Source organism: Schistocerca serialis, chromosome 6 (genome assembly GCF_023864345.2).
Source record: "Schistocerca serialis cubense isolate TAMUIC-IGC-003099 chromosome 6, iqSchSeri2.2, whole genome shotgun sequence".
Classification (NCBI taxonomy): Eukaryota; Metazoa; Arthropoda; class Insecta; order Orthoptera; family Acrididae; genus Schistocerca; species Schistocerca serialis.
Genome location: NC_064643.1, coordinates 312781520 through 312805471, shown reverse-complemented (window position 1 = coordinate 312805471; position 23952 = coordinate 312781520). Strand labels below are relative to the sequence as shown.

The following is a 23952-nucleotide window of genomic DNA, read 5'->3' as shown; positions in this document are numbered from 1 at the left end:
ATTATTTAGGCATCTTCAGGTTATCTTAATTTGGCATTTCTTAGAAAAATCCTTTAGTCAGTGTAGCCAAAGGGTATCGTCGAATATATCAGGCCAACATCACCTTTGTTAAACTCAGTAAAAACTTTTCTTGATTGACGACAGTGACACCAAAATCTGCATAACATGTTCCCGTTCACAGGAGGAGTATGCCACATATGGACTGGAAGAATTTCTAAGTCTCCCATGCCTTATCTATCCAGTCTCCTGCCAGCCTCCGAAGTCCCACCGTCTGACCACAGAGGAGCATTCCCCTTGTAACTCAGTACCACCCAGGACTGGAGCAATTAAATTACATTCTCCACCAGGGTTTCGACTACCTCTCGTCATGTTCTGAAATGAGTAATTTCCTGCGCACTACCCTTTCTGCCCCTCCTACAGTGGTATTCTGCCATCCACCGAACTCTCACAATACACTTGTCCATCCTTACACAACCCCTGCATCCAACCCCTTACCTCATGGCTCATACCCCTGTAATAGACCAAGATGCAAGACATGTCCCATACAACCTACCACCACCACCACCCACCACCACCACCACCACCACCACCACCACCACCTACTCCAGTCCGGTCACAAACATCACCTATCCCATGAAAAGGCAGATGTGTGTGACACACTGTGAAACCAATCATGTGATCTACAAGCTAAGCTGCATTCTATGTAGGCATGACAACCAACAAGCTGTCTGTCCGCATGAATGGCCACTGATGAACTATGGCCGAGAAACAAGAGGACCACCCTGTTGCTAAGCACGCTGCCAAACATGACATTTTTCATTTCAATGATTGCTTCACAGCCTGTGCCCTACGGATCCTTCCCATCAACACCAGCTTTTCTGAATTGTGCAAGTGAGAACTTTCCCTGCAATACAACCCACATTTCCGTAACCCTCCTGGCCTCAACCTTCATTAGTCAGTGTCCTCACCCACCCAGTCCCTTCCCTGTTCCCATTCCAGCACAACACAGCAGTGATTTCACCGCCACACCCACTTCTCTCCTTTTCTGCTATCCCCCCCACCTTCCCTCCTCCTCAACTCTCCCTTGCCCTCCGTGTAACCTGCAACACTTCACTGTTCGCCACCCCTACCATACTATCCCTCCCCCTCCCTGCCCCAGCCTCCTCCCCTACGCCCACCCAGTGATCACTCCCATCACGCACTGGTGCTGTTCTCGCAGTGTGGTTTCACTTGCCTGAGACTGCAGTCGTGTTTGTTAGTTTAAGGTAGGTGTGCGCGCGCGCGAACCCCTAATGGTGTGAAGTAGGGTCAGACTGATTCACTGACTCATCGCCCACCCAAAATCGCGATGGATAGAAACTAGAATGTTCGGGAGGATATGGATCTTATACTGTAGGCACCGTTTCAGAAGGGACTGTCCGAAATTCCGCTCCTATAAGGGAATTTTTAAGCTAGATCTATGAAAGCTGGTATTTGGTTTCTCAGTCCGAAAATAAAAAATACACGTTTCAGCATCTTTGGAAATTCAACCACTAAGGGCGTAAAATGGTGGATGAAAGTTTTTGGAAAATAAATAATTACTAAAGAACTACTAAAGGATTTTCAAGGCTACATCTATGACAACTGATAGTTTACTTCTCGGTTAGAAATAAAAAAAAAAAAATGTGTGTGTTTCAGTGGTTCTAGAAATTCATTAAAAATATTTGAAGCTGAATTTGTGAAAATTGGTGTTTCACTTCTTGGTTAGATATAAGGTAATATTTGTTAGAGGATGGAAGCTGCTATGGAAATATCTCCACAAGAATGCCCAAAGCACGATTAACAAAAACTTTGGACTCCAGCTACCAGAATCACTTTTTGGTCATGAGTACAGTCAGAAAAGGCCATTCTTATATGGCCTTAATTAGAATAAAAAAGCTTAGAAGGTGTTGCAGTTTGTGAACAATATAAAAATTTGATTAAAAAAAGTCTCTGCGGGTCATACAGCATATGCGAGTGAAGCAGCAGGTGATTAGCTATTGACTCTCGCTAAAAGTAGAGTGCAGTTTTGCTATTTGGGCAGAAAAGCAACTCACGATAGCTGAAGTAAAGAGTGGTACTGATCAAATAGAGGAGATGTTGAATAACAGACAGCCACAGCAAAAAGACTGCCGTAGCTTCTGGGCAGAAAGGCCTTCTGCTTAAATAAAATGACCACGATTTATTTTAAGCAAGAAAGAAATGTAACAGGATATAACAACACAATTAAGTGTAAAATGTAATTCACACACACACACACACACACACACACACACACACACACACACACACACACACAGGAAGATTACACTGTTCAGTCATATTAATGTGTTCACCGCCTACGCCCGACATCAACATGCAACAACCATTCAGATGGCAGGTGGTAGCCCTTGCAGTGGACGGTACATAACGCATATTGGGAGACACAGGAAACAGTGCAGTCATTGTCATAATGCGGAAACAGTGCCGTTTATCCGACTTCCAAAAGTGCCTGATAATTGGCTTTCAAGCCAAGGGAGAATGCATTTCCGATATAGCTGAGTTTGTAGACTGTTCACGCGTCACTGTGGTTAAAACATACCATGCAAGGCAAAATGGTGTTATGCAAAATCAGCGTTGAGACAACAGTGGTGCATCATGGACCATAGATGACAGATGTCAACAACAGCTCTGGGAACGTATACTGACAGAGAGACTTGCAACGGTGGAGCAACTGACTGCCCAGATGAATCAAGTGGCTACCAACACAGTCTACTTAATGACCGTGCAGCAGAAGCTGCTGCGTATGGGCCTCCACAGTAGTCACCAAAATAGTTCATGCACCTGTACTGACTGCTGTTCGCTGGTGATGGAGGATTGAATTTTCAGGCCAATACAGCAACTGGGCATCCAATTAGTGGCAATATGTGGCTTTTTCAGATGAATCTATTTTATGTTTAATGGATAGATGGCTGTTGGTGTATATGGTGTGAAACGTCTGAAAGCAAGGAGCATGTGTTACGGTCGGGGGGGAATGTTTTTTTTTTGCTTTCCCTGGGTGATCTCAGTCATTCTGGATGGCACAATGGATCAACACAAGTATGCATTTACTCTTGGGGATCATATTCAGGCTTTTGACAGGGGTCCATTAATTTGACTGGACAGTGCAGAATGAGCATAGGTCAGAAAAGAAGTAAAACATTATTAATATACTTTTAAATTAGAAACAACTGGCTGTTGGGAGCACGCAGATATAAAAACGAAGAGCATTACTTACTTCAGTAAAAAACAGTTTTTATGTAGAGATTTAAGAATAAAATCTAAATACCATTTGATGGACTAGTCCAATAAAGACCCATATGCAGACATTAAGAGAAATCACAAGCAGGTAGTTTTTAGTGTTAGACCTACATTTTCAATCTGAGAAACCTGTTTTTCATCACTTTCCACGAGCTCCAGTTTTATAGTTTGTAGTGTTGTTAGCTTTTCTCTACTCACCTTCTCCTTCCTCTCATTTCCTTATGAGGACTTCTCAGCTGTCCTTTTCCCTGCTACTGTTTCACTGTACTCACCACGTGCATTTCAGAAACTATGTATTAACTGCTTTGTGATAGTTACAATCAACACCCACAGCAACCTTGAACACATCAGCAACAACACAAACAGCTACGTGGAAGGCTGCAGTCACATTTTTGACCAGAATGGAGTTGTCACAACAAGTTCTTTCAAGGCTGGCATCGCCACGGAACAGACTGGAAGCAACCTTGATAAATCTCATTTTGATGTCCAGTCTTGACCCCCAACGATCATCACCCAAAGAGATTGATGTGAACATGATCTCCAGCAAAGTATTCGAGGATTTCCTTTACTGACACAATGTCTAAACAACTTTGGAAATCTCTAATAGACTTTGCAACTCATGACCAATGGTGCCAGCCTCATGACCACCAAAGCAATTTAAGGTAATGGGATGTGTCACGTAACTGCCATCCTTGGTCAGCATTAACTGCCACTTCTGTGACTGAATATGGAATACCCTTTATAAAGAAATAAACTAGGGGCAATTTGCAGAGAATTTTGAATACCATACTCTGCATAAATGTATGGCACTCATTCCAGAACACAAGATATCTTTCTCTGATATACCACCTTTACCCAGAGCTGTTTTGATTCTTACTTTTGTTCACTTTCTGAGATCGCAACTGATATTATTGCCATTCTGATCTGTTTCTACAAACTTGTGGATGGAAAAATTCTCTCATTAATGCTCTGACTACAGACTGGAAAGAATTATGGAGGAAAGGAATATGGGAGCATCTGACTGAAATTTAGTCAGGAACTACTCAACCTGGGCAGCCATAGTCTCAAGAAAGGCAAGATGAACTCTCAGCATCTTGCTCCCAAAGGCTAATACACAACCTGGTAGCTGTAGCTCTTAGGTATTCCAGTAGCGACCTTATGTTCTGGTTTTACGTACTTCTTTTCCTTCTTTAATCTGTCTACTTCCTTTACACATTTTTAGGTAGCTGTTAATATTTGGGACCATTTTATTTTCCATTAACCAAACACCGCAAAACTTCTATGGGTAAACAGAGGTGCTAGTAATATTGCTGAAATCAGCTTGGCGGGATAGAACATTTTTAAGTAGATTACAGTAAGTCTCAAAAACTGAGCAAGGTTCCAACCAACACTAGTACATACAACCTGTGTTGATGTCACCATGCATTGTAAGCCATATGTCCCAAAGTCCAAAAGCATGGGACCCTCTGAATTACCCCTGACTAACAACTAGCTTTTCAGCTCTCTTAGGAATACCGACCACTATTAAGGCCATCCATGGACACATTAACAATGGCTCTGAGCACTATGGGACTTAAACATCTGTGGTCATCAGTCTCAACACATTAACAACTTGCCACTTCAAATTTGGATGCACCTGCCTCAAATTGTTCAACTAAATCTTTTGCAGCATTTTTTCTCAAAAACACTGAAATGATGAAACTGCTTGAAACCTGGCCCAACACACTATTCCAAAAATGTACAATACGATCAACCTCAATCTGTCACATTAGAGAAAGTAACAACCTCCTGTAAGTTTTTTGTGAAAAATGGCTCCAGTCCTAACACAATGCCATAATTTACTTTTGACTTTTGAAGCTGCATTTTGGGGCACTGTTAGTGTTTGTTAACTCATCTGGTAAGCTGCCAATGTCCAGAGAAAATTGGTGTCTCACAGCAGCCAACAGATAAAAATGGGTCTCTGACTTCATCATGGCATCCCTCTGCATCATCATGGCGTCCCTCTGCACATAACCCAGCATCATCGGCCATTGTCCAGAAGTTCTTACAGTAAGTGCTTGATGCGTCTACCTCGGGTAACACTTGGTTACATGGATGCACCCCAACTGCACGGTGCACTCCCTGCCTGTGCTGCTGCAGACTAAAAATACACAGAGGGTAATTAGAAATCCCATTTTATTCACGAGAACTGATAATTTTGTTTTCTAGTGCACCTACCAAATCGAGAGTATCATAAAGATTGACCTTTTCATTGTCGCAGTTGACGATCAGCTGAGTGTGTCCATAAGTGGCAGACCACACCACAGGGGCTATGTCTGATGCAGTAGCACTGGAGCTATTGCTATTTGTGGCGATTAGCATGGATATAATAGACACTGTAACCTTCCTAGTAGCCTTGAGCCCAGCATGCTTCTTTCCGTTGCACAACTGAACAACACCTGCTTGCCTATATCACTGAGTGACTAGTCGGTTTCAGAGAGCGTAAACCAAACACTAATTTTTTTCAGATGTGCACTCGGCAATCCACCAAAATTCTGGATCTTCAGTCCATGGAGGGTTGAATGCACATTTCCAGTTTGTTGAGTAAGCCCTAAGGAAATGTGTATTAGACATTATCACACCTAAACAATACAGGGAGATGTGGCAAAGAGTTCACAAAGATGTGAAACCACTAGAAAATTTTGCAACCTGCACTTTGTCATGAGCAACTTTCAAGACATGCCCTCACCTACATCTCTCCCCGAGTGCGTCCAAAGTGAGGCAATAAAATCTTTCTTGTATGTGTGTAACTGAAAGTAGTTTCTGTTGACTAAGACCCACAGCAGCATCAGAATTATTGATCACTATGGTCAGAAATGGTGCAAAGAGTCACCTCGTCGCCGCCCCCCTCACCCCCTCCAGGCACCTATTCCACAGTCCCCACTCACCCTCTGGCCAACTTCATTGCACTGCAGGCTTTAGCTCCATGTGAACTAAAACTACTGCATGCCAAAACCCAATGACTGACTGTTACACCATTTTATGCTTACAACTGAAGATCTAAAATGAATTTCATTCACACACAACACAATGAGATCAACAGCTGTTGGCGTGTGCAACAGTAATTTTTCAGCATATATTCAAAAAAATTTACTGTATGCCAACGTATCACACCTTCATATCCCCTGTTCAAAATAAATGGATTCGAATGGATCATGAATTCCACCAGAAATCGCATGTCTGTGATAACATTGTGTTAGCAAACAATGCAGTACATCTGAACATATGTAACTGTAAAGCACACCAAATATATCACAAATCCTTGCTGGTCACATTGTCTCAAAAACGCACAAAATCACAAAAACAACAACGAGAGTAGCACAGCCAAGAAGCAGTGACAGGTGTGCAAGACATTCTACGTCAACAACAACAAACCTCCACACAGCTTGTCTGGTTGAGGGTGGACAGTGAGCACAGTACTGCATCAAGCCAAACAGAAGGCAAAGAAATGCCTCAGCCCAAAATCAAATGAGATATCTTTTTCAGAGTTTTAGGCAAAACGCAAAGTTTTCCCTGAGTTTTCCAGAACAAAAAAATTTGAGGTTTCCCTGTTTGCTAGGAGACTGGACACCCTGCACTGCATCTTGTTACAGTCGATAATACTGAAAGTGACCTAAGACAGTGAACACAGTGAGCACCATACAGAGACAGACCAGTCATCAGAAGATGATGAAGGTGATGTCTTCCACCCAAACAGGTCAGTTATTTTACTTAGGGAAAGAGAAACAAACGAAATGGAGTTACAATCCATGTTGTTCCAATGTGAGGACAATATTATTGTTGTTAAAGGGCAAAAGCTGTAAAAAATGTCTAAGATAATGTGGACTGTTTTCCACTTTTTGTCAGTGACGAAATGCTGACTGATGTAGTTACATATATGAATATTTGTATGGATCAATATTCCAGAGACAGAGAGAGAGAGAGAGAGAGAGAGAGAGAGAGAGAGAGAGTGGGAGAGAGAGAGAGAGAGAGAGAGAGAGAGAGAGAGAGAGAGAGAGAGAGAGAGAGAGAGATAGAGATATGCCGTAAGAAGACTGATATAGAACTGAAAAGTGTTTATTGGCATTTTGTGCTCGACTGGTACAAAAATGTCTCATTTGAATGTGCAGGAAATGTGGGAGGACTGCAATGCTGATGATATTTTGATTAGAAGTATAAGGTTTGACAATATTCAAATCTGCTCAGAAAGTTCTAAGTATAACAATCTCAACCCGATTCATACAAGATTTGATTCTTTTCTCGCAAAGTATTGATCAAATTATCACGTTGAAGAAAATGTAATGATCAATGAAATTTTGAAAGCATTTCAAGTTCATTGTAAATTCCATATGTACACGACAAATAAACCAGTAAACCAGTAAAAAAAGTACAGAATCAGGGTGTATGCTTTATATGATTCAAATTCTTTTTACAGAAGTAATGTTGAAAATTACCCACGCAACCAACCAAATGGTCGATATAAATTTGATAACACCGCATCTACTGTCTTTAATTGTTTATCACAAGATACCTTTTACGGATGTAGAAATATGACGGCTGATAATTATTTCACCTTAATTCCATGTTGTTGTGTGGTCTTCAGTCCTGAGACTGGTTTGATGCAGCTCTCCATGCTACTCTATCCTGTGCAAGCTTCATCATCTCCCAGTACTTACTGCAACCTACATCCTTCTAAATCTGCTTAGTGTATTCATCTCTCGGTCTCCCTCTAAGATTTTTACCCTCCACACTGCCCTCCAATGCTAAACCTGTGATCCCTTGATGCCTCAGAACATGTCCTACCAACCGGTCCCTTCTTCTTGTCACGTTGTGCCACAAACTCCTCTTCTCCCCAATTCTAATCAATACCTCCTCCTCCTCAGTTATGTGATCTACCCATCTAATCTTCAGCATTCTTCTGTAGCACCACATTTCGAAAGCTTCTGTTCTCTTCTTGTCCAAACTATTTATCGCCCATGTTTCACTTCCAAACATGGCTACACTCCATACAAATACTTTCAGAAACGACTTCCTGACACTTAAATCTATACTCGATGTTAACAAATTTCTCTTCTTCAGAAACGCTTTCCTTGCCATTGCCAGTCTACATTTTATATCCTCTCTACTTCGACCATCATCAGTTTTTTGCTCCCCAAATAGCAAAACTCCTTTACTACTTCAAGTGTGTCAACCTAATTCCCTCAGCATCACCCGACTTAATTCGACTACATTCCATTATCCTCGTTTTGCTTTTGCTGATGTTCATCTTATATCCTCCTTTCGAGACACTGTCCATTTCGTTCAACTGCTCTTCCAAGTCCTTTGCTGTCTCTGACAGAATTACAAGGTCATTGGCGAACCTCAACACTTGTTTCTTCTCCATGGATTTTAATACCTACTCCGAATTTTTCTTTTGTTTCCTTTACTGCTTGCTCAATATACAGATTGAATAACATTGGAGATAGGCTACAACCCTGTCTCACTTCCTTCCCAATCACTGCTTCCCTTTCATTCCCCTAGACTCTCATAACTGCCATCTGGTTTCTGTACAAATTGTAAATAGCCTTTCGCTCCCTGTATTTTACCCCTGCCACCTTTAGAATTTGAAAGACAGTATTCCAGTCAACACTGTCGAAAGTTTTCTCTAAGTCTACAAATGCTAGAAACGTAGGTTTGACTTTAGTTAATCTTTCTTCTAAGATAAGTCGTAAGGTCAATATTGCCTCAATTGTTCCAATATTTTTACGGAATCCAAACTGATCTTCCCCAAGGTCGGCTTCTACTAGTTTTTCCATTCGTCTGTAAAGAATTCGTGTTAGTATTTTGCAGCTGTGGCTTTTTAAACTGATAGTTCGGTAATTTTCACATCTGTCAACGCCTGCTTTCTTTGGGATTGGAATTATTATATTCTTCTTGAAGTCTGAAGTAATTTCGCCTGTCTCATACATCTTGCTCACCAGATGGTAGAGTTTTATCAGGACTGGCCCTCCCAAGGCTGTCAATAGTTCCAATGGAATGTTGTCTACTCCCAGGGCCTTGTTTCGACTCCGGTCTTTCAGTGCTCTGTCAAACTCTTCACGCAATATCATATCTCCCAACTCATCTTCATCTACATTCTCTTCCATTTCCAGAATATTGTCCTCAAGTACGTCGCCCTTGTATAGACCCTCTATATACTCCTTCCACCTTTCTGCTTTCCCTTCTTTGCTTAGAACTGGGTTTCCATCTGAGCTCTTCATATTCATACAAGTGGTTCTCTTTTCTCCAAAGGTCTCTTTAATTTTCCTGTAGGCAGTATCTATCTTATCCCTAGTGAGATAAGCCTCTACATCCTTACATTTATCCTCTAGCCATCCCTGCTTAGCCATTTTGCACTTCCTGTCGATCTCATTTTTGAGACGTTTGTATTCCTTTTTGCCTGCTTCATTTACTGCATTTTTGTATATTCTCCTTTCATCAATTAAATTCAATATTTCTTCTGTTACTCAAGGATTTCTACTAGCCCTCGTCTTTTTACCTACTTGATCCTCTGCTGCCCTGATTACTTCATCCCTCAGAGCTACCCATTCTTCTTCTACTGTATTTCTTTCCCCCATTTGTGACAATTGTTCACTTATGCTCTCCCTGAAACTCTGTACAACTTCTGGTTTAATCAGTTTGTCCAGGTCCCATCTCCTTAAATTCCCACCTTTTTGCAGTTTCTTCAGTTTTAATCTACAGTTCATAACCAATAGATTGTGGTCAGAGTCCACACTTGCCCCTGGAAATGTCTTACAATTTAATACCTGGTTCCTAAATCTCTGCCTAACCATTATATAATCTATCTGATACCTCCTAGTATTTACAGGATTCTTCCATTTGTACAACCTTCTTTTACGATTCTTGAACCAAGTATTAGCTATGGTTAAGTTATGCTCTGTGCAAAATTCTACCAGACGGCTTCCTCTTTCATTTCTATCCCCCAATCCATAATCACCTACTATGTTTCCTACTCTCTAATTCCAGTCACCCATGATGATTAAATTTCCGTCTCCCTTCACTAGCTGAATAATTTCTTTTATTCATCATACATTTCATCAATTTCTTCATCATCTGCAGAGCTAATCGGCATATAAACTTGTACTACTGTAGTAGGTGTGGGCTTCGTGTCTATCTTGGCCACAATAATGCGTTCACTATGCTGTTTGTAGTAGCTTACCTGCAGTCCTATTTCTTTATTCATTATTAAACCTACTCCTGCATTACCCCTATTTGATTTTGTATTTATAACCCTGTATTCACCTGACCAAAAGTTTTGTTCCTCCTACCACCGAAATTCACTAATTCCCACTATATCTAACTTTAACCTATCCATTTCCCTTTTTAAGTTTTCTAACCTACCTGCCCGATTAAGGGATCTGACATTCCACGCTCCGATCTGCAGAACACCAGTTTTCTTTCTTCTGATAACGATGTCCTCTTGAGTAGTCCCTGTCCAGAGATCCGAATGGGGGACTATTTTACCTCCGGAATATTTTAGCTTAACCATACAGTAAAGCTGCATGCCCTCGGGAAAAATTACAGCTGTAGTTTCCCCTTGCTTTCAGCCGTTCACAGTACCAGCACAGCAAGGCCGTTTTGGTTGATGTTACAAGGCCAGATCAGTCAATCATCCCGACTGTTGCCCCTGCAACTACTGAAAAGGCTGCTGCCCCTCTTCAGCAACCACACGTTTGTCTGGCCTCTCAACAGATACCCCTCCGTTGTGGTTGCACCTCCGGTACGGCCATCTGTATCACTTAATTCCATTGGCTGACACATTGTTGAACACATGAACAACTTTCGTTGGTCCTTTTAGGAAGAATAAAAAAGAAATCCCTTCATTGGTCCTAGATACTAAAATAAGACCAAAACCCAGTAGTATCTTTGGTTTTCATTTCATCAAGCGTGTGGTTTCCTATATACCAAAGAATAAAAAGGGAAAGAGCCATGCCTGTGATTAGTACACACTGTGACAATGATCAAAATGATCCTACCACCAGGGGCACACAAAGCCCCAAAATCATTACATATTACAATCAGACAAAAGGAGTTGTCGATTTGGTGGATTGTATGAAAGAATATTCTGTGGCTCGAGTAGCATGTAGGTGACATTTGAGTTTTTTTCCAGATTTTAAATGTTACTGAAGAAAATTCAAATGTGATTATTACTAGGAGACCATACCTGAAAACACTGGCCCTGGAACTAACATGATCACAAATTGTGCATTGGAGGACAAAACAAAATCTGTTTCATCCTCTACAGCAAGTTATAAAATGATTTACGTAGTATGTGCAAAGTTCAGCTACATGACTAAGATTAAGTCACAAAAGTTACATAATAAGAAACACTTCTTTGTTTTGTTTTTATGTAAGTGTCTTAGAAGGCTGGCAATTTTAACTGTCCTAAGATCATTACCAACAATATAGGTAAATTGTTTGTTTCATACTGAAAAAGAACATATTAAATGGTAAAATATGAGGGTTTTACTATAAAATAACAAAAAATGCACTAATTTACACATATTAGGTACATTTCAGATTTCTTGTTGAGTGTGTGCAAAATGCTTGGCACATGACTGATCACTAACATTTAAAGATGGGAGTTTTTGTGGGCTAAGGGATTACCAATTCAGTATCGTACGCAAGTGTGGAGCAGTAAAAATGGCACAAGGGAGACCAAGAGCTGAATACAGTAAGCAGGTGCACATGTACACAGGCTGCAGAAGTTATTTGCAGATGGAGAGGGGTTGCACAGGATAGAGCAGCATGGAGAGCTGCAGCGAACTGGTCTTCAGATTGAAGTCGATGACGATGAGCCAACAACATCATAGGTATGTGGGAATGAAGGGCAACAAACCTGCAGATGCACCACACAAGGAAGTCAGCATAATGCCTGCAGTATCACAAAGTGGTGTCTCTTCAAATATTGAGCATGCTGTTGAGACATGGGGTTGTGCACCAAAGGGAGTAAGGATGGGTGTAGCAAAGGGAATTCACATCACAGCAAGTGAAACCAACCACCTGGCCAAGGAATTGCTCCTTCCAGTCACTGAGAAGGGAAAATAAGTCTCTGTTATTTGCCTCCAGATTAGGAACTGACCTATGACATTTCCTCCTTTGTCAAACAGACCCCAACAGGGTGAGGTTCATGTGATATATGAATATCATGCTTTGCTTCTGAAGTTTGGTAATGAGGGGGATCCACAATTTGGTCTGAAACTTGCCCTCTATTCTGTTCATAATGTAATGTGGCTTATAGGTTCTTTTAATATTTTCCAAGGTCCCATGTGGTGATAACATGACAATTCTAATGAATAATATGTCCCACTTCTAACCACTTAGGCCAACAAAAGATGCTCATGAAAACAGAAAATGCAGTTTAGTTAGTTGATATGGGTTGAACATGCTGCTGTGAGCACCCTGGTTTGATGTATGTGCAGATGGGTGCAAAAGTCACCTCTGCAAACTGACATGGCATGACGGCGAATGCATATCTCCACCTGCTGCAGAGGCCTGCTTATGCTTTGGCATTGCAGCTTGGAAGTACCTATGAAATCATGGAACAAAGGGCATGGGCAAGAATGTAAATACCTGAACAAATGAAAAATACAAAAGAACTGTCATTTGAGTATCTAATGTCAGTACACATCACTATCTACTTTAAGCTGCATATTACGAGCCATCAGTGTCACCCGCAATTGTATAGACAAGACACTGCACTTACAATACAGAGGAGTTGTCATGGAACGGTTTACATCATTTAATAGCTTGAATAGATGAGAGCTCTCTTTCAGCAAACACCCCCCCCCCCCCCAAAAAAAAAAAAAAAAAAAAAAAAAAAAAAAAAAAAAAAAAAAAAAAAAAAAAAAAACTGCAAAAGCTGAAGAAGGAAGAAGTCACACAGCAAGTCTACTACAGCAATGAAATTCAGAACTGATGACCACAAAAATGTTTTAACTGTGAAAGTTGGCACACACATATATCAACCAGGTGACACATCGTCCATGGAGTGGAACACATCATAACCAAACTTAACCCGCACACACCAAGTAACACTCCACTATAGTGGGTGCTGGGGAGCAATGTTCTTCAGGCCGGATGCAACAGCAGAGATTTAAAATTCAATTTTGAGTTGTAAGATTTATGTACTAGGAAATTTTAATTTTTAATGAGGGAGCATTGATGACCACAGCTCGGCATCCTGTGGTAGGCAACTTCTTTCATTCGCCTCCACTTGTAGCAGCAGACGACATGCTGCGTTGACCGAAAACTATCGACCAGCGAAGCTCCTGCCGTTCCAGGTACCACCATGTCACTCCACCAGAGGTAGACTTTTCAGTGGACAAGCATGTCGAGCCGTCGCTCGGCCATCTCCGCTCCCACCTCCAAGGCAATATCTCCTGGCCGTGCACTCAGCAGCTTCTCCAGCACATTGCCACGTGGCTCACTTTGTTAGCTGCCACACCTCGCCGGAGTTTGCCTTAGCGGCAGGATTTTGCAGCCATGTCTAGTTCCCGTGTTTTCTTCACGGTCTGATTAGCAAGAGGAGTGCAACTGTGTCTTCCGCACCGCCTTCCCAAGTCGAATTTCCTCAAGGCACTTTTGTTAACTTCGGTTACATAAAGTCTGACACTGTACACTACTTCAGTGCGGTGAAGGTCAGTGAGCACCAGAAGTACCAGGCAGGTTTACAACTATTTCAATCCTGACCGTTTTGGCAACACTTCACTACCAATCATGCCACTGAAGCACGCCACTGAAACGAATTTTCTCCCTGATCCTGCTGGCCCCCTTGACCGCCAGCTGAGTCCGTCTCACTCAAACTTACCCCCCTTTTTCCATGAATACACAAGACTTACACACGGACATCATTCCAGTGAAACCCTGTGTTACCCTGTGTTAATGTCCCCCTTCTCGACGCTTGTTTTCTTGCACCGTCAGACGACTTTGAACGGAAATAGTGCAAACTGTGTAACAGTTAGCCCCTTTCCAGGGGCTCCGCCATGAGTGTTATTACATTTTGTTGCAGAATAAATATCTCACAAATCAGCTCACGTACATCTTTCAGTATACCTCATTTATTGTTGCCCTTACTAACTGGTGTGTGTGTATGAACACATTTGCCCTCTGAGCACAGAAGGGAACCTTTCAATCTGTTCCTTCACTGATGACCACCTCTAAACCAAAGCACCAAGTCTCATTATCAAAACATTTTTGTTTTCTTTTTTATTACTCCAATTCACAGTTGTGAAGACATTTTCTGTTAGGTCAACTGGACACACCTCTCTCATAGACACTAACCGCTTGCCTTCCCCACATCACACAACTCCCCCCACCCTCTGTGTGCACCACCACTCCCCTCCCACACCCCTCCACACGTGTCCTCCCTCTGTGCACACTACCACGGCCCCCTGCACCCTGGTCTGCAGCTGACAGCACCACTCCCCACCCATCCTCAATGCGTACTAATCAGGTGGTACACACTATAACATGTTACAGTTCCGTGCACTCAATTAAGTCACAGTTTAACCAAGCAGCGTACTGGACTTTCTTTCCGCAGCAGAGATGCTTGGGTCACACCATACGCATCCCACTTACCCCATTCTTCACAATATTGTCTGCCAGCACCACCGTGTATACGACAACATACAGCCTGCTGTGTGAAGTCACAAAGTCGCTGCCAGACATTCCCACTCCAGCAGCGGTCACACGTGATGGACTCTCCAACCAACAGCTTCCCGTTACATGCCCCCCTCCCATACGCTAGCACTACGGAGGTGTCAGATCTTCAGAAAACTGTTCACACTACAGAACCACTTGTCTCAGCTGAACAAAGGGGCAATATGCCCAGCGCAAGCCAACTCTGTAGACCCTCTCCCCAGATAGAGTGCTGCCCACTTGCCCCCCTTCAACCTGCGAGACCCACACCTATGGTTTGTTTCTACTGAGGCAGTTTTCATAGGATGCTCTATCAAGAGCAGTGCAACAAAAATTGAGACGGTTGTCAGCACATCACATCTAGCTTCCCATCTTCAGAGCTGCAACTGGCATGTAATTTGTTATCTGAGCAGTGTGGTGACATGCGCACATCCCTGTTGCTGGATCACATCCGATCCCTTGCTGAACCTCACATCCTCACTGAAGGCTGCTCTCAAATTGCTGATTTATCCACCTTCCCGCCTCCATACAGGCTGCCCCGGGATCGCATGCCCATGTACCATTAGGCAAACCCTATGGTCTTGGCCTGAACTCCTTGTGACCATGACCGTGGCTGCAACATGGAATGCTGGCTATCACCCCGAGGCTCTGGCTGGCAGTTACCAGCATGACAGCTGTTCACCCACCCCTCCCGCCAACCCCTAGCCCGCAGGCGTGCAAGCCCTGACCTCTAAGATACTGAAGTGCCTAAGTCGTCCAAATGAGAGCACTTACCACCAGCGTCGCACGACTATAACTCACGCACCCACCGCTAGCTGCTGAGCACCCCGAACAGCACAGTTCTAACTGCCCCTCTGATAACCACTGCAAACTAGGCGTAGCTTGCTGGTATCACCAGAGGTTTGGTGAGAATGCCGCCAACTGCAGAACTCTGTGCTCCTGGTCCCCATCAGCCATCTGCAGTAGGCACAAGCAGTTGCTGTACCATTTCACAGTGCATATTCACAAGGGATTTGAATGACACTACTTCCTCTGTCTACTACCTCATCAACATCGAGTAGCACAAACTACTAAATCCTGCCCCCCCCCCCCCCCCCACCACATCACCATCGCCAACAACTCAGCCGCTCACTCAATTTAGGCCTTTAGTGCAAACTCATGTGGACCTTCACAGTCAACAGATTACTGACCCCATTCTGGGTACTGACTTCCAAGGTCATTACCATCTACTGGCCAACATAGCGAAGCATCATTTCGTCAATAGCACCTGTGACAGGTCCATCCACTGCAGCTCCCATTCCACCACGTGTTTCAACATGAAACAGCTTGTGACTTCTAGCCCATATGCTCAGTTCCTTGCAGAATTCCCCATCTTCATCCAGTCACCCACTGGCCCTGTAATATTCAGCACGACACTGTGCATTACATCGCCAGTACCCCTGCCCCCCCCCCCCCCCCCCCCCAGTTTACCTTGATTAAGAGGTTGTAACCTATTAATTTTTGTTGTTGTAGTAGTTGGCTTTTAGAAATAAATCTCACACAAACTGGCTCATGCACCTCTTTCAGTATTTGTTGTCCTCACTAACTGGCATGTCTCTATAAACATGTTTGCCCTTTCCGGCATAAAAAGGAACACTTTAAATGTGTTCCTTCAATCCTCAGTCCAAACAGTGACCACAAAACCTTTCACAGCCTTATCTTTCTCCTTAAAGGTAATAGGCTATTTTCCTATGTTAAAAATATTGTTTAGTGTATTGTTATTCTGAAGTATTATAAGAAGTTCTTCAAAAACAATTAAGAGTTTTTATGAAATAAAAAACATGAAAACTGCATTGGATGGCTACTGGGATCTGAGTACTGTGACACAGCAATGAGCTGCAGAACTGTTTTAACACTGAGGGAATCTGTAACTGGATTATATGCTCGACCCACACTGAAAGTTTTCAACAGCAAATTGTGAAATTCTGCACAATAAAAAACAGCGGAAACTTTTCATTCAGAATATAATTCTGATCGTTAATCTCTGTGGTTGTTGCTAGATCTACTACTGCTTTCCACGTACCTCTTTCCTCAATTTTAAAATTTTCGGATGGTGTGACTTTCGTGGAGAACTGCAGAGCATCATCTTGTTTCCCTTCAACATCTTTACACATTTGCAGTTTTCCTATTCCTCCAGTATCATTATTTTACACCACCAAAAAATTAGGTCTGTAAAACATCCAGCTGCAACAGCAGAACCTTAAAGTATCTGTTGTTCTACTGTATACTTAACTGCTGCTGAAACACTGATTTAGAAGTGCTTAAGAAGGATCAATTTTCATTTTATGGCCATCTTATATTTCCTTGTGCGTTCCAAGCTAATGTTTACTTTTTCTCTCCGTCAAAATCTTACAGCTTTAAAACACTCTCAATGGAGAAACTTGGAAGTGGCAAATTATTGTGTTCAATAACTTGTTTCAGAGGAATAATGTCGTCGTCGTCGTCGTCGTCGTCTTCGTCTTCTTCAGTCCTGAGAGTGGTTTGATAAAGCTCTCCATGCTACTCTATCCTGTGCAAGCTGCTTCATCTCTGAGTGACTACTGCAACCTACATCCTTCTGAATCTGCTTAGTGTATTCACCTCTTGGTCTCCGTCTGCGATTTTTACCCTCCACACTGCCCTCCAATACTAAGTGTCTCATTTCCTAATCTAATTCCCTCAGCATCGCCCGAGTTAACTCTACTACATTGCATTATCCTCATTTTGCTTTTGTTGATGTTCATCTTATATCCTCCTTTCGAGACACTGTCCATTCCGTTCAACTGCTCTTCCAAGTCCTTTGCTGTCTCTGACAGAATTACAATGTCATTGGCGAACCTCAAAGTTTTTATTTCTTCTCCATGGATTTTAATACCTACTCCGAATTTTTCTTTTGTTTCCTTTACTGCTTGCTCAATATACAGATTGAATAACATCGGGGACAGGCTACAACCCTGTCTCACTCCCTTCCCAACCACTGCTTCCCTTTCATGTCCCTCAACTCTTATAACTGCCATCTGGTTTCTGTACAAATTGTAAATAGCCTTTCGCTCCCCTCTATTTTACCCCTGCCAACATTAGAATTTGAAAGAGAATATTCCAGTCAACATTGTCAAAAGCCTTCTCCAAGTCTACAAATGCTAGGAAGATAGGTTTGCCTTTCCTTAATCTATCTTCTAAGATAAGTCGTAGGGTCAGTATTGCCTCACGTGTTCCAATACTTCTATGGAATCCAAACTTATCTTCCCCAAGGTCGGCTTCTACCAGTTTTTCCATTCATCTGTAAAGAGTTCGCATTAGTATTTTGCAGCTGTGACTTATTAAACTAGTAGTTCAGTAATTTTCACATCTGTCAACACCTGTTTTCTTTGGGATTGGAATTATTAGAAAATTAATAAATAGTTCTTCAGACTAAAAGCTATCCCAGGCAGGAAATACTGTTTCTTAATATCATCCTTTTGATTCATTTCTAAAGCTTCAGGTGTAAGACGAAGCTAATAAAAATAGATATTAAAATGTCATATGATCTAGAATTTCACACTCTAACATAACTGTAGTACAAATAAAGCAAACTTAAGAGGACAATAGGATTAAGGAAAGAGAATGTTGGGCGGGGGGTAGGGGGAGAGGCAGGGGGGAGGTGGGGGGGACTTGCTCCAAATTAGGGTCGATCTTGTGAACACTACATTAGAAATCTATTATGCTGCAAGTAACAACGTGTGCTCATTAAGTGTTTACTTACATCAAAATTATCCTAATGGAAATAAACACACAGTGATCGCTACCTCATTTGGATCTCTATAAGTGAGTTTGCAACCACACATTATGCTTACCCTCACATTCTTTGCAAAACTCAAATCTTTCCAGATTTTTTTATAGATGTATTAGAACAACATGGCACTACACACCACTGGCAACCCATTTTGTGAAACAAATTCCAAAACACGATATCACTGTGAATAAGCTTTAAAGCAGTAGGAGCAGCATGCCAGCCAGTGACAGCGTAGGTCTCAAAGGGAGAATTTCAGCAGATTTTTTAATTATTTGAATTTCATTTCCTTTTTTAAAAAATATAAACTTGCATGAAGGAAAAAACATGTTATGAGCATAAAATGACATAAATAGCTATTAAAGACAATTTCCAGAAAACAGTCAAACAACTTACTACTTTGAGCAAGTTGCTGCTCTATTAACTCCATCTCAAAATTCTTTCTTGGCACTGAAAACAGCCTATAACACAACTGATCCACAAAGTCAAGCTATTAATACAGGTTCCAACTCACCAGTATCCTGATACACCAGCAAGCTCTCTTCTTGTGCTACACTTCGTTCTCCTTCAGCTGCATTTTCCACTACAATCTGGTCCATTAGCAGGTCAAGCCTCCCACGAAGCCTGCTAAGAGGCGCAAGAACATTTAGGCGCGCTTCCACAAGACCCAATACAGGTGAAAGTGTATCACTTAGGTCTGGATTTGCCAAAAGCTGACTGGCATGAGCAGACACCACTGCTTTTAACCATTTTGCTGCCAACTGGCTCCTGTTTATGCAAAAATGAATCACAATATGGTAATGAATCATTGCTGGCAGTATTCCATACTGGTATGTGCTACTTATGTTATGCTCCTCAAAATATTGAATAAATCTTTATCATGAATACAAATTTACGTTAAAAAAAGGAATTTATACAAAAATTTTAACCACCTTTTGAAACTAAACACAGTAATGCCTGTTAACTAGTTGGTGGTTCCCTAATCAGTAAAATCTACGATTCAGATATTTTTTTCCTCGGTTTCCAGATGAAAAATTAACAAATGGAACTTGAGAAAGCTTCATTGCTTCTTATTCGCCTAGGGGACCCATACAAAAACCGAACAGATCACCCGAACAATGTTGTAACCAACATTTTTTGACAAAAATGAGTTATAGTTTAAATAACTTAGCAGCTTACGGCCTGCACCTGCCGGTTAAATTGTTTCCATCTCATTATTTTTGCTACCACTGTGAAGTCCCAAATTCTTTGTTGTTGCAAACAGCATTAAGTGAAGGCATCACAAGTGACACATTGAATGTTTTAACAAATGGTGTGGAAAGAAACTTCTATACAGGAAGAAACGTCTATACAGGAAGTAAACAAGTTAATACTTGTGAGTGGGAGGACAATGAACTCTAGACACTGTCTGATGGCAGATGACCTTGTTTACTGAGGAGGAATGGTCTTGTTCTTGTTCTTGAAAAACTGCCAACTAACAGGATAAGTGGAATAACATTGGAACTGAAGCTCTTAATGAGAAGAAAGAAAAGTTTCTCATAACTCGTGTATAAAAAGTTGTATATGTTAAATACTTGCAAGGTTCTAGAACATAAGTGTAAAATTTAGTTGAAACTGCAATGTTTTGAACATAATTTGTATTTTCCATATGACTTTTATTCACATGTAAACCTAAATACTGAACTTTTGTGGTAGATGTTAAAAATATTAGGAATGGAGTTTTGTTTTTTTCCAGGAAATTATTCGCCACTGTGAGTTTTCATGTGGAGATTTCTCATCAAATAATAACAAGCAACTATCAGAGATTTCAAACACCACATAATGATAAGCAGACAATGTTTGGCTTATACACATATTAATTGTCTTTAGACACTGGTAATGTACGCATTTGTCAAATGACACTATGTAGTGTTTTGCATAATACACCTTGCACGGTGCAAATTTTGATCAACAAATTAAAGAGAAATTCATCCCTCAAAGACAAAAGAGGAAAGCATTCCAACAAACCTCACAGAATCCCAGATCATGACGTACTTATGAGGAAACACACTGAATTGTTCCCACAGCAACACAGCCGCCACTTAGGCATGAAAGTATTTTAAGTTCAGATATGAATGCATGCAAAATGTATGTCGTTTGCAAGAAACACCCTGAACTAAATATCAACAAAGATACATACAGATATATTTTCAGAGGTGGTTTTAAATTAAAATTTTGTGTTCCAAGGTCGAATGCATGTTCATATTGTGAGTAACTTTTTACGCAGATGGTTAATGTATAATTAAGAAAGCTGAAATGGAAGGCACAATGCAAGTGCTGAAGCAGCATACAAAATTACTTTGTGTGTCAATCTTCAGTGAGTACTATTTTATTCACAGTTTACTAATTATTCTCATTCTGCAGTATTTCATCCACGACAATACTCTTGTTACAACCTGGCAACACACAATAACACATCTTTTGTCAAATCAGCCCATGATATGCGAACTACTACAAACAGTAGTGAAATCTATTATAATTTTCTGTCAAATTATCTTACTGCAAATAAGCTACTCATAAACAAAGAGGACAATGACACTGCAGCTTATGCTTAGCTATAGTCAGAACATAAATAGAACTCTATCTACACCTCCAATGGCTCTTAGCTACACGAACACAATTTTTTGGGCATAATTACTGACAAACACCTGCCAAGAAAAGAGAATCAGTACAAATTTGTATCTACTGAAAAGGGTCTCAGCCTTCCTGGAGCATGATAGCTTGAAACTAATATACTTGGGAATGATACATCCACATCTTCAGTATGGTATTGAGATATGGGGCGGGGACACCAGCTGTCTATACAAGACAGGCTCTTCAGACTACAAAAAAAGGCAGTAAGAGTTGTAGCCAAGATAAATAGGAAAGAGTCTTGTACAGAAATCTTCTCTGTGTACGTATGCAGGCAATAAAGTTTGTGAAACAAAATCCAGAATATAATGTTACAAACTGTAATGTACACAGGTACCGTACTGGGGGAAGGAACGTTTTCACAGAATTGCAGGAGGGGGGGGGGGGGGGGGGGGGGGAGGAATGTGCAGACTGTAGTCCACATACAATAGGAACCATCTTTTATTACAGACTTCCCTCTGACCTCAAGACAGCTAATGTAAACATTTTAAAGAATAAACTTGAGCATTTATTAATAGAGAAAAGCTGTTATTCAGTATAAGATTTCAAGTCGTCTCCCTTTTTAAAACACTATATACAGCCCAAGTTTGTTTTAGTAACACAAAAATAATTTCTGATGCACACACACTATATCAATGTACGCATTTATATTTCAAGTTTTAAATCTCTCTGTAAAACAGTATATATAGCATAACTTTGTTTTTTGCAACAAAAAAATGATAATTTCTGACCTTCACTATTTATATCAATGTGTGCACTAACTTATGTTAAATGAAACATTGTTACATCATCTATAAACTATGACATGCCCAAAAACTGGTTGTTATATGGACAGCAGACAGACAAATAAATGCACCAACAAATAAGTTCTTCTCCTGCCCTGAAATAAGAAATATCCTTCTGACCCATCCCACAGTGGTATTCCAACTCTCATCCAATCTACGCAACATCCTTTCCTGTCCCCTGCTCCCAATACCTTGCCTAGTGGTTCGTATCTCTGCAACAGACCCAAATTCAAGACCTGACCCATACATCCTCCCACCGCCACCTACTCCAGTCATGTCACTGACATCATCTAACTCATTTGCGAAGGCAACCATATATCTACAAATTACACATGGGCACGATTATGAACAAGCTGTCTGCGTGAATAGCCACCACCAAACTGAGGCCAACAGAGAGTTGGACCATCTAGTTGCTGAACGTGCCACCCAACACGGCCAGTGTCATCCGAGTTCTTCCCACTAACACCAGTTTTTCTGAACTGCACAGGAGGTAACTCTTCCTACAACATGTCATTCATTCCCATAACCTCCCTGGCTTCAACCTTCACTAGTCTGTCCTCCACATGCCTATCCTCTCCCTGCTCCCAATACAGTGAACATACGCTTTCTATCCTGCTAATACATCTGTCAGCTATTTCTTCTTCTCTATTTCTCCTCTCCTGCCTCTCCCCCCCCCCCCTCCCCCTCCAGCACAGCCAGCCAATCCTGTCCCCATCATTTCCCTGTAAACTGGCACAAGCAGCACCAACACCTTCCCCTACCTCTACCCTGCTATCCCTCCCCTTCACTGCTGCTTGCCACTTCCTTACACCAAACACCCCCCCCCCCCCCCTCCCAAGCATATTGCTGTTCACATCATACACAGTCACAGTCAGGCTCTAATGCCCGGAAGCAGTAACAGTAGGTGAGTGAGTTTTTGTTGTTGTTGTTGTTGTTGTTGTTGTGAGGAAGTATCTAACTGGAAAGCTTGAATATTTCTAGCATTGTTTTGTTGTTCCTGTCTACATTCTCAGAACTACAGACAAATACACAAAGCTATTGACACCGAGCACTTACACATGTGGTCTTCCATGAAGAAGTGTTGCCAGCTCTTTCACTAAGGGCGCAACTGCTTGCAGTGGAAGCCTCTGCACAGTGTTGTTAATAATTTTGTCTTCATTCCTGAACAGAGCACTATGCAACATTTTCTTGTCTTTGCTGTGCAGGGCCTGTTCACAATAAGACCTGAATCAATCACCGCAATTATGTTGTTGCTAAAGGCATGAAAGTTTTTGCCTTTATCTTCAAATATTACACTCATTAATGCATTTTATTCAAACAGTTATGTAACACTGATTACTAATTTCTAAAATCAAATCCCTGCAAAAGATAGGACGAATATCTGTAGTTATGGCACAATGAGTTCATTCTTTGTAAACAAGCCCACAAACATAATATTAGGCAACAATGCTACATAATGTATATATTTAAATTAAAAAACATCCTTACTGCTGCAACGTGAATACGAAGTTGTGTGATACATCATCATGTCTTTGAATCTTTTAAAAGTATTACTCAAGTGCAGATCATGTGCACAATCAATGGACAATTTAGTTATACTTCTAAAACTTTATACCGAATATAACATGAACTCATGGAGCAGAGCATTTAACTTCTTAACTTTGGAATTTTGTTCTGCATTCTTATAGATAATACATAATAATGAAACAGTGCTGG

General features: G+C 41.3%; 1 protein-coding gene across 4 annotated transcripts in view; it reads right to left on the bottom strand.

Annotated features, from left to right (window-relative positions):
* Positions 1–23952, bottom strand: part of LOC126484114 (WD repeat-containing protein 43) — a 136956-nt gene that overhangs the window by 2636 nt on the left and 110368 nt on the right. For all 4 annotated transcript variants that reach the window (XM_050107495.1, XM_050107496.1, XM_050107498.1 and 1 more), the window contains exons 8-9: positions 23293–23444; positions 19296–19549 (exon numbers count right to left, since the gene is read on the bottom strand). In XM_050107495.1, the coding sequence (XP_049963452.1) occupies positions 19296–19549; positions 23293–23444 (406 nt within the window). The remainder of the gene's footprint in view (positions 1–19295; positions 19550–23292; positions 23445–23952) is intronic.